At 40.2% G+C, this 18,285-nt stretch overlaps 1 protein-coding gene across 2 annotated transcripts; it reads left to right on the top strand.

Annotated features, from left to right (window-relative positions):
- The first annotated feature begins 1,477 nt into the window (after positions 1 to 1,477).
- On the top strand, positions 1,478 to 18,061 carry LOC106567099 (cAMP-dependent protein kinase inhibitor gamma). Of its 2 annotated transcripts, none has more exons than XM_014135993.2 (3): positions 1,478 to 1,698; positions 16,639 to 16,823; positions 17,410 to 18,061. In XM_014135993.2, the coding sequence occupies exons 2-3, from the start codon at positions 16,667 to 16,669 to the stop codon at positions 17,490 to 17,492; spliced, it is 240 nt and encodes a 79-aa protein (XP_013991468.1). In that variant the 5' UTR covers positions 1,478 to 1,698; positions 16,639 to 16,666; the 3' UTR covers positions 17,493 to 18,061. The 2 variants fall into 2 exon arrangements, with proteins under 2 accessions (XP_013991468.1, XP_045549225.1); XM_045693269.1 differs by lacking the exon at positions 1,478 to 1,698 and adding an exon at positions 12,300 to 12,320.
- The last annotated feature ends 224 nt before the right edge of the window (positions 18,062 to 18,285 follow it).

Genomic DNA, 18,285 nt, shown 5'->3' with positions numbered 1-18,285 from the left:
CCCCTCTGAAGGTGAAATGTGTACTTACATTCTGAAATATTGCTCTGATCTATCGTCCAAAGGGTCCCAGAGATAACATGAAGTGTCGTTTTGTTAGATAAAATCATTTTTCATATCCTAAAAAGGTCCATATAGCATGCACAATCGATTTTGTATTTCTACTCATTCAATTTTCAATGAAAGGAATCTGAAAATCTCAACCTAAACATTGTTTTAATGAGTAAAATCACATTCACATCTATTCCTCAGAGATCCTAGAAGGAAACAAGACTTCACTATTTCATTAGGGGTGTAGTATATCCTATAGGACACCTTCATGGCACGCCGATGACGCGGGCGGCCATCACTTGAACGACTGTATCTTTGTCAAATAAGCACCAATCGGGGCCAAGCAAAGCTAGCTAGATAGTCAATGAGCTGGGCTTTACGGGAGTATCTGGAAACCATGTATATGTCGTAAAATGTAGCTACTAACATTGTACAACAGCATGCCTTTTCATTTTGGATAACAATTATAAGGATTTCCAGAGTTATGAAGATAAGAAAACTGGTTGTTTTGCAAATACTAATACTTGGAAAGCTAAATCAAAGTCCAAGTAAACAGATTTGATGATATTCTTGCAGAAAAATTGAATATTAATGTGAATGTCTCCTTCACGATTTGTCCAAATGTACCTGGGGACTTCACACTAACAGTCTTGAGGTTCAGTCACACTTCAAGTTATCAATTTGAAACGTTGCACATACACTGCTGCCATCTTGTGGACACTATCAGAATTACAACCAGAGTGATGGCTATTACTGTGACCTTTCTCTTGCATTTCAAAGATGGTGGTAAAAAAAACACTGGTTGGTTTTTTCTTTGTATTTTCTTCTACCAGATATATTGTGTTATATTCTCATACATTCAATTCACATTTCCACAAACTTCAAAGTGTTTCCTTTCAAATGGTACCAAGAATATGCATATCCTTGCTTCAGGGCCTGAGTTACAGGCAGTTAGATTTGGGTATGTCATTTAGGCGAAAATTGAAAAAAGAAGGCTATTACAAAAAGCTACTTTTGGTAAGATTTAGATATGTGCATACTGGCTATGCTTAGGCAACAACATTTTGAAGGGAAAAAAGTGGACAATTTATGTTGTTATTCAATAAAAACAGAAATTTTGCGCCACTATAAGGGCAAAACGCCCCTGTCTATGGGGGCGTTAAGATTCGTGTGTTAAAATCAATTCTATACGTTTTATATGTTAAGGAAAGATTTGAATCTGAGAGCAGTACTCCATTTATTTCGATCGTATCAGTATTGACACATGGTCCAACAACGACAGTTTTCTCTGCCTACATCTTTCGGTCGTTGTAGGAAAGATCATTAAAAGCCTAAATTCCATCGATATAGGGAAACCGGGCCCAGAACAGAACACAATACAATAATAAGCCTGAAACACAAGACGGTGTTTGATTGGCTGTGGGGTGGCTAACTCCATTTTGGAAACAGCTGTTTGAGAAGTACCCTTCCCTCATTGTTTCCCCGAGGTTCCCAGAGAAACATCCTGCTTTCGGATACTTTTTTTTTTTAATCACTAATCCAGACCAACATCCTTACAAGATTTACACAACGTGTTGCAGATGAGCCCGGAAACTTAATTGGTGTTTGATCCGATTGTAACAAGTAGATAAGAAAGGCTTGCGAATCAAGGTTAGTAATGTGTATTTTGGTTACAGTATAACACATTGTTGTGAAAATGATTGTAGCGGCACGACCTCGGCCGATGTGCTTTTAGACTAAGAGCAATTAGCTTACAATTCTTATGTTGATGCAGGCCGTGTGTTCGTCAAAGTGGCCAACATTTTGGGACTTGAGGGACGTTTTATTTGATTCTTTGCTCATTGGAGTTCCTATCTATAACGGCTATATTCTCTGACCAGAAAATACTGTATCGTCCGGTGAAATAGATTGCCTATTATTCTCTCAGTATTCTGGGCGATTTATGTACTAGTCCAATATTTCAACATTTGATTCAGTTTTGAGTATTGCGTACCATAATCAGGTAAACACATAAGTAAGTTCAGCTTTCAGCACCAATAAGCTGATCCTGTACAATGACAATTTCAAAAGAATGGGCGTTTTCACACTTGGCCCCTTTCAGGCAATTTGTTTGAAGTCAGTGCAGTTCGAGTCATGTTTTGTGTGCAGTGTGAACATTCCAAAGGAACTCCGAAAAAACGTGTGCTGTTTTGGGATATTGGTTAGCGACTGTCAAGGATGCACAAAAAATCCTAAATATATGTGGCGTTTTGATTAATACATTCCGATTATTAGTTTACAATATGTGTTCTATATGCTAAGCGAGCTTCATAAACTGTTTATTCGATTGTGGGGTTTGAATAGTGTGAGTAGACTACAACATATTTGGTGAGAATCACAAAATAGCGTACAAAATAAAGGTAATTGCTTTCCGGGATTCCTGGGACCCAATTGAAGTTGACATTTTAAATGGTTACGGTAAAGGAACCTAGGAAGAAAGCTAGAGGAACCAGGCTCTGAATGGTGGCAGTGTGGGTGGAGATTTAGTACTTGGGCATTACGGCCAGATTGTTCTTCAAGATGTTCAAACTTTCATACATGGCCAGCGGGGTCAAATAATAAGTGCCATCTATTAGCTTCCACAATGTAAGTAGGTATATCTAGCTGTCCAATAACACGTTCTGACAGAATGGCTTGTCCTGCATTGAGTGAATGTTGGAAAAAGATCTTTGGTTCCTTTCTAAACCTAGTGAATTCAAAGGGGACTCGGACCACAAAATGGTGAAGTAAACTGGGAAACGAGTTGAGTCCTCGTTCAAAGGCAAGTGCAGCATCAATGCAAAGAGAACTGAGTTTTTATTTTTGTTTACCCCAGAGTTCACTTTAAAGAGGATTGCTATTGGTGTTTTCACATAGTCCTCTTTAAAATAACCATTCTCAACAAATACCCTCTGATAAGATCATGATCATCACATTTGCATGTGCAGTTTACAATTTGCCTTGACAGAGGGATTTCTTGTGACCAGGTACTGCTGTATCTGGTTATCTGTATGAACACATGATTATCATTTGGGTGTGTTGGTGTAAATGGAGACGGTGCCTATTCACCCAGTAGTAGATGAAGGGGGGCCCCAGTGGACCCGGGGTGTGTTAATTAGTGCGAACTGTAACCAAAAACAATAATTTCTTAGTGGACAAGTTCACTTGTCGTTTGGTTTCTAGTGACTACACCATCGGCATGTTTCTGGTAGAAAAATATAGCCCTCTTGCTTTGGTCAATGTTCCCTCTTGGTCCTGTATGGATGCAATGTGTATTTGCAGGGTTTTTGTTCCAAGGCCAGCAGCACAATCACTTGATAAACAAGACCATTAGCTGAATCAGATGATATGAACTTGGACAAAAGCCTGCACACACCTCTAAGACCAGGGCTCATTTTCTATCTTTCAGATGAAGTTAAGTCTTCACGGATCAACAATAATGCTAATGTTCTGTAAGCCTGTACTGTGTATCTGCAGTAGCACCAGAAGAACCACTCTATTCTTTCTTTTACAACTCCCACTTCAGCTAATGGATGTCATATCTGTGTGTATGTTGATAGCTGCCAAGGTAACAATAACATTATTAGCCAGGAAAAATTAAGATTGAATCCCCTGTAGAGTAGGCCTACTCTGGGCGAGTGTAAAGTACTGTGTGTGTGTGTGTTGTTGGGTTAGCGATGTAGGTTGGTTGTTGTGTGTGGTTGTTTATCGTTTTGGGTGTGGTGGCCATCACTTTCTTCCCTCAGGAAGTATATTATTTTGGTCTCTGGTGTAAATCTGGTTACGTGGGCAATCCCACGCCAGGATAGGCTGAAAATATTTTTGGTATCTCGGGTTGTTCTGGCAATTCTCACAAAGAAACCTCATTGGGAGGAAGGATGTTTTACATACTTTTTACATTTGTATCACAGTGTTTGAGAAAATCATGATGATAAGTGGCCATTTTAGACCCTTTTTAGAGCTATACATGCAAGACCCTATGATCCGTGAACTGTACATGATACAGACATCTTGATGTCATTATACTCCTTATAGTGTGCTCTCAAATATGGAGTATGTCGAAATTCTTAAATAACAATTTTCACATACATTTTTTCAACATTAAACATTCATATACTCTCTGTACTCTTCAGACGTGTTACATTTCCATAGTGGGCTCTCAGGTACTATGAAAGATATTCTATGTCAATTTCTATGAATAAAATTTGTCGTACACCACCGGTCAAAAGTTTTAGAACACCTACTCATTCAAGGGATTTTCTTTATTTTTACTATTTTCTACATTGTAGATTAATAGTCAAGACATCAAAACTATGAAATAACACATATGGAATCATGTAGTAACCAAAAAAGTGTTAAACAAATCAAAATATATTTTATATTTGAGATTCTTCAAATAGCCACCCTTTGCCTTGACGACAGCTTTAAAAATAAAAACCCTTGAATGAGTAGGTTTTCTAAAACTTTTGACCGGTAGTGTATGTCATTAACCAATCACAGCTCTCCTTTTAGGAGTGCGCATTCAGCAAATCACCAGCAGAGTTCTCTTTGAATCCATTTTCCCATTCACTGTGTTGGTGATGCTCATAATTTATTTTACCTTCAAAATTACTAGTGAGCCCCCTCTGAAAGTTTGATGTACTTGAAGAGCATACGCTCTGTAGTTAGACCAGGCTGGAGGACATTTGGTTGTGTCTGTTTATAGCTCCTTCACTTTCTCATGACCAAATGACTGGCAGGAAGATAAATGGCGCTTACTGCACAAAGACATCATAGATACATGCGCGCGCACACACACACCTCATCTGTAGACCAGACTTAAGATTTGTCCAAATGTGCTGCTTCTTAAGTCTCTAACTTAATCGTGGCATTATTTTAGTTAAGTCGAGTCATGATTTTCATATTATACATCACTTTGTGTTTTCAAACTTTTTCAGGAAGTCGATGTTAATTGGTTTAGCAAAATAACTACGTAAGCTTAGTCATTAAGAACATGTAAAGGGTTAGTTAGTGCTAAGCGGGTATGATTGATGCCCTCTTAGAATAACGTTAATGATTGACTTTAAAAACTAATTAACATGACTGGGTAACCTGGGTAAATAACTAGCAACTAAGATGACATTTCTCAATAATCTTCATGTAGTTATTATAGTGAATAGCTGGTTTGATTACTTATAACAATCCATAATGATTACCCAAGTTTGCTGTTTAAAAGCTTGCTGCTTACGGGGGAATGTTGTGCCTTCACTTCCACCCTCCTCATTCTGTACAAAGCAAATTGAATCACTGGACATCCACATCCTGGTAGATTTGTGGGAGAGGACAAGGCTGAGGCTGCGAGACCTGATGCAGCTGTGGATATGTTTTAGCCCTGGTAAGGGATTGAGATGTGTTCAGTTTGGTTGGGGAGGACATTTACTGTAACAGGTGTTGAAAAAAAGCTGTACCCTACTAGTTGTTTTGTGTAGATACCAGTTCAGTCGCTAAACACATGCATGCATAACAGGGTGTTTTCCAGTATGATCCAATAACAGATTGCCTTATTTGGCCACAACCACAATAATAAACATGCATTCTTTCCTCTCCTCTCTTCCCTCCCCTGTTTATTCTAAGAAGTAAAGCATGGTGGTCCTGTTTTAGTCCCATCCTCTTTTTACTTTTAAGTCTGACTGTGTGGTTTGGAGAAGCAAGTCCATAAACAACTCTAGCAGAGTTGTATGTTAAATATGGGAGCAGAAATATACTTAGTCTGTCACCATGATCCCTTTCTACCACTGTGATAGTGAACAGAGCTAAAGAGACTTCTAAATATTCCCACTCTCTTGACTCTCCTCCTCAGAGTTATCTGCTTGTCTCGTCTTTGCAATGTGGCCTGTGTTCGGTTTCCCAAAAACATCTTAAGGCTAACATGCTGACCAGACCGTGTGCGCCATCGTGCGCAATTTGTATTTTGTCCACCCACAGCAGACGCGATCAGGACACACAGGTTGAAATATCAAAACAAACTCTGAACCAATTATATTAATTTGGGGACAGGTCGAAAAGCATTAAGCATGTATGGCAATTTAGCTAGCTAGCTTGCTGTTGCTAGCTCATTTGTCCTGGGATATAAACATTGGGTTGTTATTTTACCTGAAATGCACAAGGTCCTCTACTCCGACAATTAATCCACAGATAAAACGGCAAACCAAATTAGTCTCCAGTCATCTCTCCTTCCTTCCTTCCTTCCTTCCTTCCTTCCTTCCTTCCTTCCTTCCTTCCTTCCTTCCTTCCTTCCTTCCTTCCTTCCTTCCTTCCTTCCTTCCTTCCTTCCTTCCTTCCTTCCTTCAGGCTTCTTCTTATTTTGGACTTTATATGGCGGTTGGCAACCAACTTTCGGTGCATTACCACAACCGACTGGAGTGTGGACCTCAGTTTTTTTTTTTTTTTACCTTTTATTTAACTAGGCAAGTCAGTTAAGAAGAAATTCTTATTTACAATGACGGCCTACACCGGCCAAACCCGGACGACGCTGGGCCAATTGTGCACCGCCCTATTGGACTCCCAATTACGGCCGGTTATGATACAGCCTGGATTCAAACCAGGGTGTCTCTAGTGACGTCTCTAGCACTAAGATGCAGTGCCTTGGACCGCTGTGCTACTTGTGAACCTCAGTTCATCTTTAAATTACCCACGTGGGTATGTACTCCTAAAAACCAACGAGATGGGAGAGGCCGGACTTGCAGCGCGTTGAGCGTCACAAATAGAAGCAAATTCTATTTTAGTGCCTGGCCATGCAGACGCTCGCGAGCAGTGTGGGTGCAATGATTAAATAATATGTATGTGTACATTTTTATTTTGCGACGCGAGTGGTGTGGTCAACATGTAAGTTGACCGTTAGAACCTTTCGTAGGAGCATCATTAAATCTCGGAGCTGTTTCCCAAAATCATCGTTATTAAAGGGAAATGTCAAAAGGTTTCAACTTCATATTCATCATCTCCAGCATCACCCCGACATCAACATATGTGAAAATGGAGTGTTCCTATGTTTTGTAGTAAAAAATATAGACGATAAGTGTTTCCAATGACATCGGTGTGCATCCTGTAATTTTAACCAATTATGAGTAGGCATTGCTTTTGACTAATTGCACTACAAAACATAGATGTGCCATTTTCACATACAGTATGTTGATATTCGGGTAGTGCTGGAAATTATGAATATGAAGTTGACCATTTTTTTTTAAAATTTCCCCTTATCGTTTCACTTGAAATGCTCGTAATCTTACGCCTGCCTCAGGCCACTCTTAGAACAGCTGTGCGTCATTAGATGCTTATTTGCCCTCCCGCGTCACTTCATACACAGAAGATCTCTCCAAAACACAGAATCACATGGTTTAGCCTTCTCTCTGTGACCGCTGATAACTTTAGAACGAAGTTGACTACAAACACAAAGTTGCCAATGTCTTTGCAATTGATACAAACAAGCGACATTTAAAGAGAAGCTTCAAATGAAAACCGGTATGACTGCATTAAAATATAAACAGACTATTGGCCTTTTTCAATCATATTGAACATGAGATGTATTTCAATCACTATTTTGCTACTTGTAGGCTACTGTCTAATTTGTCTCTATTTTTCATGATGTGTGTAGCCTAACATGTGCAATGATGTGCCGAATCGGTGATTTTTGTGCATTTTTATTGAGTAAGCATTAGAATAAGCCACCTCAATATTTGCAGCCGATGGTGGCAATATCTCTAGGAGCTGATCCGTCATTAGTATTGTGAAATAATTATAATGTTAAGGTAAGGTTTGAATAGAGAAAGCTGATCCGAGAGCAGCACTCCCTTTTTGTTTCTGTCCTATCAGTAGGGTAACTTGGGGGAAACTGTCCCCCTTAAAGGAAATGTCTGTTTTCTGACTGGGAAAAAAGCTATGTTTGTTAAGACACATTTTGAAGGGAAATAAGGCGGCAATTTTATGTTGTGGTTCAATAAAAACAGATTTTGCGCCACTATAAGGGCAAAACACCCCTGTCTATGGGGCGAAATGCCCCCTAAAGATTAGTGTGTTAAAATCAATTTTATACATTTTATTTGGGCTTTTTTGAGTAATTGACTCTTAAAAACCTGAAGTCTAGGTGTCTTATTTTAAATCATTCAAATATCTGAACAAAAAGACATTGCACATGTCACTATTAATAGTTAGAATTTTTTTTTTGTCCAAATCATCCTAAAATATCTCAGTTGATTGTGTTACTAGATGATTTGGAAAATGCTAATATAGGTACCATTTGACTTGTGTTGATTGCCCTAGGGGCATTTTGCCCCACTGAACAATTAAAAAAATATATATATATAGATTACATTTTTTTCTCTGACCATGTGGATTATTTATCTTTAGGCTCCCATACTGGTCTATATTAAAAAAAAAAAAAAACGTTTATGGAGCTAATTTATTAGATTATATATATCCAACTATGACAAAATATTAGATAAATGTAACTCAATCGTTTTGTTTGAGTGACTTAAAAAGTTGAGATGAGACATTTTTAGTTGAGCAAGACTAGGGAAAAATAATTGGTAACAAAGTGGTTTCTGCTGTTGAAGGGAAGATGCATCATTAAAACACTTGTAAGTTGTTGTCGGGGAAACCCGGGCCCTGCTTGACACCGATACATGTGCATTCAGCTTAAAGTAACAAACGGGGATTATTGGTAAATGTTTGGAAAAAAACATGTCATACTCAACTTTACTCTTGCACATGTTCAGCATTGTTAGGTAGGCCATATCACATTCCATTTGGCGGAATCAGATCTGTGTTTGTTTAGCTGGCTTAGAAAGATAGCACGATGACATTTACTCTAAAGAAAAGCAGCACAAATTGTACTTTCTGTCACGGTTGTTTTAGTCACTGTTGTTTTAGGAACATTTCTTCAGAACTTCAGAGCTTTTTTCTATTTAATATCAGGAACATTATCTTCTCCAGTGAGTTTCTGACCGCATCCAAAATGGCACCCTATTTCCGATATAGTGCACTACTTTTGACCAGAGCCGTATGTGGAATAGATTGCCATTCCAGAAGCACCCCTGTGCCTCACCATATGGGTGTTTTGGCTCGTTAGCTTTTTCCTATAAACTCATTCTGCACCAGAAAAGAGAAGAATGTAAGTGTTTGTGCCTTTGCTTATCCTCCCAGTCTGTCTCAAAAGTACATGCATTTCTTTTAATCCTCATTACACTTTTTGATTTACGATGGTAAATCGATGGTGATTTACCAGCATGGGGGGGGAGACCAGTTCCAATATGTATGCGGCTTTTCTATGACGTCCAGAGATGAGTGAGTTCTTTGGACTGTTAGCATCAGCAGTTTTCTTCTAAAGCTGTTAACACCTGCTTCTGACTCAGCCTCAGCTGTGATTTGTGGCTGTCCTCCACACACGGACTGGGGAAGCCCCTTGCTGTATAGGTCTGGCAGGCCATGTTGCTACAGTACAGTTATAGAGCTCGCCAGCTTGTAGTCCTAAAAAAAACGGAAATAAGTTAGCATTTTCTACCTCTGGTTCGTTGGCTATTCCTATGGGGAAAAGAATAGTATTTTGGGATATACGCCGAAAATAAGGTCTGAGGTTAACACAGGCTTAGAAGATCTTGTATGTTTTGTTCTATGAGATATCGGTCAGTTAACGTTAACTTTTTATGAATTATGAAGCCTTTATGTGCTAAAGTTATTTACTAATGAGTCGCTAACGGCCAGAGATATGGAACTACATTAGTCGCATAATTTTTCCCGTTACTACGCGGAGCACACAAACTAGTCTACGCTACACTAGTCTGCCAAAAAGCTAGTTAGCTTAGTTAGCTTTCTGCTTACCAGCTTGAACGAAAACGCAAGGATGTTATGTTGTTTTACTCCAGGCTGCAACCATATCTCTTCAGCGGGAAGGTGCTTGTTTTATCGCTTCCTGAATGATGTTATCCAGAGGAGACATTGGGTCCGTCTGATAAGGCAAGCGAAGCCTGTTAGGTAGACATGAAAGGCATGCAACCAGAATTAAAGTTTTATTTTTTAAATGTTAGCACATCGTTAGCGTTTTCATTGTTTTCATTACATAAATGCTTCAGAATTTACACATTGATGTTAGCTGATGAAGATTATTTTATAGAACAAAATTATAAGATCTCTTAAGGGCTTTATTTTAGTCATTTATCAAAAAAAAACATTAATTTCCCCATAGGCTTTGGACACTGAGCCAGGGTGGAGTTAGCCTCGGTTAGTGCCTACAAAAATATGCCATTACTATTGCTCACTGATCTGACATGTCTGGCTGACAGGGTGGAGCAGGGTTATAGGGTAATCTACACACGTATCCCTCTAATGTATTCTGGAGAAGAGAATAGAAAAGCTTATTTAATTGTACAGCTCCTTTCTCCTCTCTATTTCCACTCATGGACGACATTCATTCACCAGTGGTACTATACACTTTCTGCTTTTGTGCTGCTTTGCCCTCAAGATGGAAGTCACTTTATTCCATTGTGGTCATGTGGTGTGGTGGCATTGTGAGGAGACAACCATTATGTATCTCCACGGGCCCTACATTGTTATAATGCATTAAGCCTGTGGTCCACAGGCACTGATATTGACCTAGCTTTAGGTAGCCTGTAACACACTGAACTAGGCCAAAATAGAGAACAGAATGGCCTACTGTAAAGAATGTATTCTACCTGTGTTGTGAGACTATTTTATTCTTGTTCATGACCTTAACTTTGCCTTCTGGTTTTGGGCATCAAGGAGAATTCTGATATGCCTTGAAGAACCTATGAAGCAAGATTAATATTAACCTTCATGGTAGTTCTTTCCACATTATGTTTGGGGTAAAATTTGACGTCCTCAGGATTTTTGGCCTACTAGGATTTTAAAAGATTCAAAAGGCTGTTTAGATGTTAATTAATGTATGAGTTTCCGGGTAGTCATAATTCTGTAACGCGAGTGGATGTAAGGCCTGCCATTGGTGTATTACAGTAGATGATGTTGATTTTATTCAGTGGGCCTGGGAGCAGCAAGTTTTTCAGGGAAGCTGTGTTAGTTGATTAGGCACCTTGAGAATATGTGGAAGTTATGAAGGACTTCCTGAGATGTGGTGAGTCATGTGAGGGACGACGGGTGAAGCCCCAGTGATGTCATCCTCCAGCTGAAGGTCCTAAAGCAGAATGGTTGTGGTGTTCAGTAGAGTCCCTTTTGAAACAGTAAATTACCAGCTGAACTTGTCAAATAAGAACAAAGATTTTGTTTACTGTTGTAAAATGTTTTGCTACAGCGTGCGCTGCTGAACAAGAACCAGGCTGCCCGCTAGGACTTCACATCCGCTGGGTCTCCCTGTTACTCCCTCAGAGCACTGCTCAGCTCACCCCATCGATTATTACCAACACACAATGATCCAAATGATCGTTCAAGAAATGTCAATTGGATATTGCCAATCAACATTGTTTCTACAGCATCAAAAGAGGGAGAAAACAGATTGCATTAAGTAGTGTGTTATCCCTTAATGATAGGCTAGGTCTGTAGCTATGGGAACGATTTGGCTAGATTTACATAGAGATTTACATAGTGAGCCACAGGGAGCAATGAGGGCAACTGCAGTTGAGAGGTTCTGAAAAAACCCTTAGTTACTCTTCTAAATTAAACTTGGCAAAGATGTTAGAGCCTAAGCCTCCCTCTCAGTCAGTCAGGGAATTTGTTAATTCACAAATGCAAACTGCTGCAAGTTCTCCCTCAACTCACACCAGGCTATCTTTCTGATTTAACTTTTAGACTTCTCACTACTACCAGGGGAAATTAAGTATTCGTACCAAAGTCCGGCGGCCTCATAAAAAGAGGAAGGATATACAGAGCACATACTCGCCACCAGTTTTCAATAGACACTCTCTTTTATTGATTTTATTTATGAAAGAAACGGAAGCGCTGTGTAGAACAACAATGCTAACCCTGTTGCTGGAGGAAATGCAACTCCTCAGTGTTGTGGAATGGGCTGGTAGTCCACGCAGACAGTAGCTGCTGACGGCATGGGAACGGCCAGCACCCAGACTCTCCCAGTGTCGCGGTGAAGCCCTGGCTTCGAGGAGGGGAAGGAGTGGCGGCACTGTGCCATAGCTGAGCCACACTTAGCTTTCTTTCCAAGAGAAAGCCTCGATGGACTGCTGTCTGCTTTACACACACTGAGTTTGTAGTTCTAAAACTTGGAGTTTGTTGACACTCTTCTTCCGATTTTATTTTTGGTAAATTGTAGAACTTTACTGTCTTTTTTTCTTTCTGAAAATTCTGAATGAATGTGGCATATGGTTTGATTATAAAGGCTTTTTGGTGTTTGGCTGGACTTGGCATTCCTGTTTAACAGGAATATTAGGGAAGTTGAGTGTCCTACTCAGCTGGTTGGGCATGGTTTCCTATGGTTTCTCCCTGTTTGTTGTTTTGCATCCCTATATCAGCAAACGCATACCCTTTGTTCTGCTATTTAAAAGGGAAGAGCTCTTGTTTTGATCATTCTTATTGTCTAGCTAACATGTTTAGCCTATAATAATTACACCCTACATTTGTTTTCTCCATTACTGTAGCTTAAATATAATGAACAGATCCCCAAAGCAACCAGGCAGGAGATAAGAATAGTCACAGAAGATTAGCTTGTTGCTATGAGGGAGTTGGATTAAGTCATGTGTAGCCTAGGCCTTCTCCCCTCCATCAATAAATGCAGTGAAATAGTTGACAGACTTCAAATTGGGCAGGAGACTGCCCTAATGGGTTTAGAAGACAGCAAGGCGGCTTTTCTTTGTGCAGGTTATTGCAGATAATGTAGTTTATTACAGTGATCAGGCTTAAACGGCTCCGGTGTGATTGGACCAGCATCTCTCCCTAATGGCCAGTGAAAGCACTATGGTCATTCTGCTGACTCATATTCATTCTGTTCCCTGGCTGATCTCACAGGCTACAATAACATCTGCTAAATATGTGTATGTGACCAATACAATTTCATTTAATTTGTTGATTATTGGTGCATGCGTGTGTGTGGTGGTGGTCCTATTACATCATGTTGTCTTGTCGGTGATGTTCATATACTGTAAACAAAGCCCTTTATTCAATCAAGACCCTTCTCTCGCTCCAGCCTGGTTTCAAAGACGTAGCATAGTAAACGTAAAGCCAGGACACTCAACTGTATGTTACGTTTGGTAAGGGGAATACCTAGTCAGTTGTACAACTGAAATGTGTCTTGCATTTAACTGAACCCCTCTGAATCAGAGAGGTGCAGGGGGCTGCCTTGGTCGACATCCACGGCGCCCGGGAACAGTGGGTTAACTGCCTTGCTCAGGGGCAAAACAACATATTTTGGCCTTGTCAGCTCGGGGATTCTTCTCTCGCTCCAGCTCTAACCACTAGGCTACCTGGTTGCATAAGACAGAAGGTTACTTAAGGCTAAAACGAAAGTACGGTTGGTCGGCCGTATAACGCCAACATCTAGCAACCCAAACGTTGCGTGTTCGAATCTCATCACGAACAACTTTAGCGTTTTGTCTAATTAGCAACTTTGCAACAACTTTATCTTACTTTCTAGTTACGTCGCCACTACTTAGCATGTTAGCTAACTCTTCCCGTAACCTTAACCCTTTTACCTAACTCCTAATCTTAACCCCTAACCCAGCTAATGTTAGCCACCTAGCTAACAGCTTTAGTCACCTAGCTAACATTAGTCACAACAAATTGGAATTCGTAACATATCATCAAGTTTTGTAACATATTGTACAAATTGCAACACGTGTAACATATTGTACAAATTGCAATTCGTGTAACATATTGTACAAATTGCAATTTGTAACATATACCATACGAAATGGACATCCACAAATTAATATATGCCATGCAAAACGTAACATATACTAATTAGTCTCTCGGATTTACATTTTACTATGTTACATCTACCCCTGATTCCAGGTTGCTCTCTCTCACAAATTCAACTAGTGATGTATTGTAAATGGAGCCAATGAAAGCTCAGCCTCTTGTTCCGAGAATCAAAGCTCTATCAGAGATTCACGGAACATTGTAAACACACATTAGTGTCTTGCAGTAGAGCGAGCACTGAGCTAAACTAACAGATCACACTGACTGTAATGCACTCTACAGTAGTGATTTCCCGTAGAGAGTTAAGGTGTTTTTGTCTGGGCTGAAAGCACACATTTGACCTCTGGTAGTGTTAAAACATGCAACTGGGTACAGTTTCCTCTCCTCCCCTGCTCTACCCTTTTCAGGACATAAAGAGAGCCCTTTAGGCTAATATATCGAGTTACCATTGTGACTTTTAAACCGTGGCACTGGGAAAGCAAACTGTTTAACCATAGACTACAGTAAAAGTGAAGTGGCGAACTGAGGTAGAACTTGGTTACAGTAACAAACTGCTTGCCTCAAGCAGACAGTGCCATACATTATAATAACACGTCTATGTCTACTGTAGATAATGCACAAACACACACAGAAGTTTCAATACGATGCTGCAGCGTTCTTAAGCCTCCACAGAGCAGAGTAAATGTGCTAAAGGGCAGAACATCAGAACATCCCTCCATGGAAACCAGCTTGTTAATGATCGTGTGTGTGTGGGGGGGGGAGAGGCTGAAAAGCAGCATGTGTGGGTAAGTCCTCATTAGACCACAAAAATGGCAATTAGATAAGGTCCCAAACGCTGTCGCGAGGCAGACAATAACAACTGAACATCTTTCACCGAAAAGTGCTGCATTAGCAAGTTTTCTAATGTTGATCTAAGGTACATCTGAAACACAATTTCTGTCTGCAGAGAAAATAGATTAGAGGAGGTATTTTTTATTTTTGGGTGGATGTTTTTGTGAGAAGCATGGTCATGGTACTAGCTAATGGGTGGATGATGAATGCTCTGGATCAGCCCAGGGAAGCCCTATGCTCAGTGACATTTCCTGGGGTGCTGTCCTCTCCTGGAGGGGAGGACGGATTAAACCTTTCAGAGCATGACAATTTGACTAATAAGGTCACCGGTCCACCCATCACGGAGTGTTAACTTGAATGGAAATGTCTGTTCTAGTAATCTAATTCTATGCGGCTCTCTCTCTCCCCTGCAGCTCATTCCTCATTTTTCAAGCAGCACAGACACAGCTGCCCTTGCTCCATACCGACTGACACTGGGCACTTATAATATTTATAATATCTGTAGAGAGGAAGCCATTCTGAATGATGAGTTCCTCTGAGTGATACTGAAGGAATGTGAGTGAAGTGTTTGACAACCACCCGACCCAGGGTTACCGTGTCACTGCTAAAATGAGAGAAGGAGAGAAGGCTGTTGCTGCCAACTTAGTTTTTCTCCAAAAATTCTTCATGGTTCAATGTTTTGTTGAATCCGTTGACAGTGTTTTTTTTTTTTTTGTGGCGACGTGACCTAGACTATCAAACTATGAAGAACTTTGTTATGCTCGAGATTGACATTCAGATGTTTTATCAACTCTTTGTAATGCTGTTGGCCGTGCCACGACGAGGCTCTTGACTATAGGCCAACCATGGCTGATTCTTAATGGTGGTTGGAGGAGGGAAGTGTGGGAGTAGGATAGGTCCACTCGTCCAGCTGCCTGTAATTGTCCGACACACCAGGCCAACAAATTCATAGCTTGGCATCCAAAAGATTTTGCTACATGTCACAGTTGTTTCAAACAATGGTGAGTGCAGAATTCAGTCTGGTTTAACCAGCTAATAGATTCAGTCTCCATCTCTTTTCCAGAGGAAGGCCCTACTTTAAAAAGTAGGAGATTGTCTTTTCTTTCTGGAGCACCCTCCTTTTCTCCTAGGAACCACCAGTTGTATAGTGTTGTAGTCCCTGGCAGGATCCATGACCCAATTTTAATATGGGCTAAGAAGAAAAAGACAGAACAGGGAGGAATCGATAGCTAATGTGAGCTGAGCTCAATACGCTCTTTACTTGAACTCATTCTTTTCTTTTTTTCTCTCCCCCGGCCGACCTCCGCCCTTTTCAATGGCTTTATAAGCACAGTCAGACACTTTGGATCATATTGATCACTTCTTGTGTTTTACTTCAATAAAAGCTCCTTATTTCCTATAAAGAAGGACTTCCTGCAAGCTTGCATTGTTTGTGTGAGTAGTTTTTAGACGGCCGAAGTGAGTGAAGGTTTGCGTCCCAGATCAACGCTCCTGTTTTTTTCTTTTTGTAATTAGGTTGGTGAATTAACACTGACACTAGCTCCATTAGCCCCTGTGCAGAAATACAAATGGCAATAATGAACTCCTTCACTGTTGCTACAGAATGGCACAGACCTGTATGGCTCAACATTGACAGAGTCATACCCCTCAGACTAGTGTGTTAACCCGACCCAAACTGTGGTGCCTCAGATATTTATTTCCCGTTTTTACACAGTTCCAGCTGCTATGGTGGATGCATAACCAGGCCAGCTCCATACAGCTTGGTTTTGTTTGGCACGGTAGTAGGACTTTGAAAAGCCCAAGTGTGTATTGATTTCTTTTGCATCATCTGTGTTCTCTCTCTCTTTCCCACTTTCTCCATCCCTCTCTCTGCAGGTGTAATGCGGTTTCTGGTCATGGACAGATGATGGATGTGGAGACAACAACGTCGTACTCTGACTTCATCAATTGTGATCGTACAGGCCGCAGGAACGCAGTACCTGACATCCAGGGACAGGGGGCAGCAGCCAGCACCAGTGAATTAACCAAAGACATGGAAGGGATGGACCTGAAGGCTGCAGGTGAGCATATATGCTATATAACCAGGAGGTGTCTTCATGGTTTATGATTTTATTAGGATCCCCATTAGCCGACGCCAATGGCGACAGCTAGTCTTCCTGGGGTCCAACATATAATGAAACATACATTAGACAAAAATACTTTACAATTGACATACCTATAAAACATGAACATAGATATTAGACTTATACAGTGCATTCGGAAAGTATTCAGACCTCTTCCCTTTTTCCTCATTTTGTTATATTACAGCCTTATTCTAAAATAGCAATACCCCATAATGACAAAAATAGTTTAGAATTTTTTTGCTAATTTATTACGAATAAAAAAAATGATACCTTATTTACAACAATACGACTAAAGCATAATAATGTGTGCGTGTATCTATCGGTTACACATACACATCTGTAGACTGTGCACAGTACATACAAATTAGGTCACATGGAGAGGCATTATGCCGTGAGGTGTTGCTTTATTTGTTCTTTGAAACCAGGTTTGCTGTTCACTTGCGCTGTATGAAACGGTTTATGTGGAAAAAGATCCTTTGTGGTTGCTGTGTTTTTAATGGACCATTTTTCCTCTGTCTTTCAGAAGGAGAGACTGGTGCATCACCAGCTCCTGAGGGTGAAGGGTCAACCAGCCAAGAGGCCCAGGGAGGCAAGGGCCCATCGTAAACCACCTCACAGGAGAGGAGAGGGACACAGACAGGAAAGGACAGCAGGAGACACGGAGAGAGGGGATCTACTGGTTGTCCTGCCTGCCTGAATCCTACTTCTCAACAGTGATGACATAATCTCTCACTGTGTAGCTCTGATGGAGCTTTGCTGGTCCAGTTGCATGATACTTCTTCTCCTTTATCAATTGGCATTGTGGGAAATGGAGTTGATAGAACTTGACAGTTGACAAGTAGGACTACATCTGATCCTGGCCTATAGTTGCTGCTGGAATACAGTGGTAAAGGAAATGTTCTCATATCATTATGAGAAAGCACAGAACTTTGGACCGAACTCCCATCAAGAAGAAGAGCTATACAGAATCTATAATCATTTGTTACTCCTTTTGTTTTGTGTACGTTTGTGGCTGTTAGTGGCCCAGTTAAAAATGTTCCTTAGTTTACCCTTTCTTTTACAATAACACATGAAGTTGCAATTACAATGTACTGTAATGGTCATATTTATTTCAAATGGTTCTCTGATACCTTTGTAATAGGAATTTCTTTGTGCAATAAAATGTGTAATAAGTACTAAGCTATATGGAATTGTTTTAAGGTCATACCAAGGATCATTTAGTGATTTGATTTTGAATTATAAGACACCAAAAAAAAATGTTTTTGTCTTTACTGCTATTAGCCCATACAAACTCATTGAATAACAGATTCACTACAAGGAACAACAGTCCCACCCAAAAAATCTAAAGGAAGTTTGTTCTGAAGTGCCTATCCTATATCTGAGAGGTGAAAACTATTTT

The sequence above is a fragment of the Salmo salar genome, chromosome ssa13, assembly GCF_905237065.1.
Source record: "Salmo salar chromosome ssa13, Ssal_v3.1, whole genome shotgun sequence".
NCBI lineage: Eukaryota > Metazoa > Chordata > Actinopteri > Salmoniformes > Salmonidae > Salmo > Salmo salar.
The sequence above is the reverse complement of the archived record's forward strand: the minus strand, read 5'-3'. Positions and strand labels throughout refer to the sequence as shown.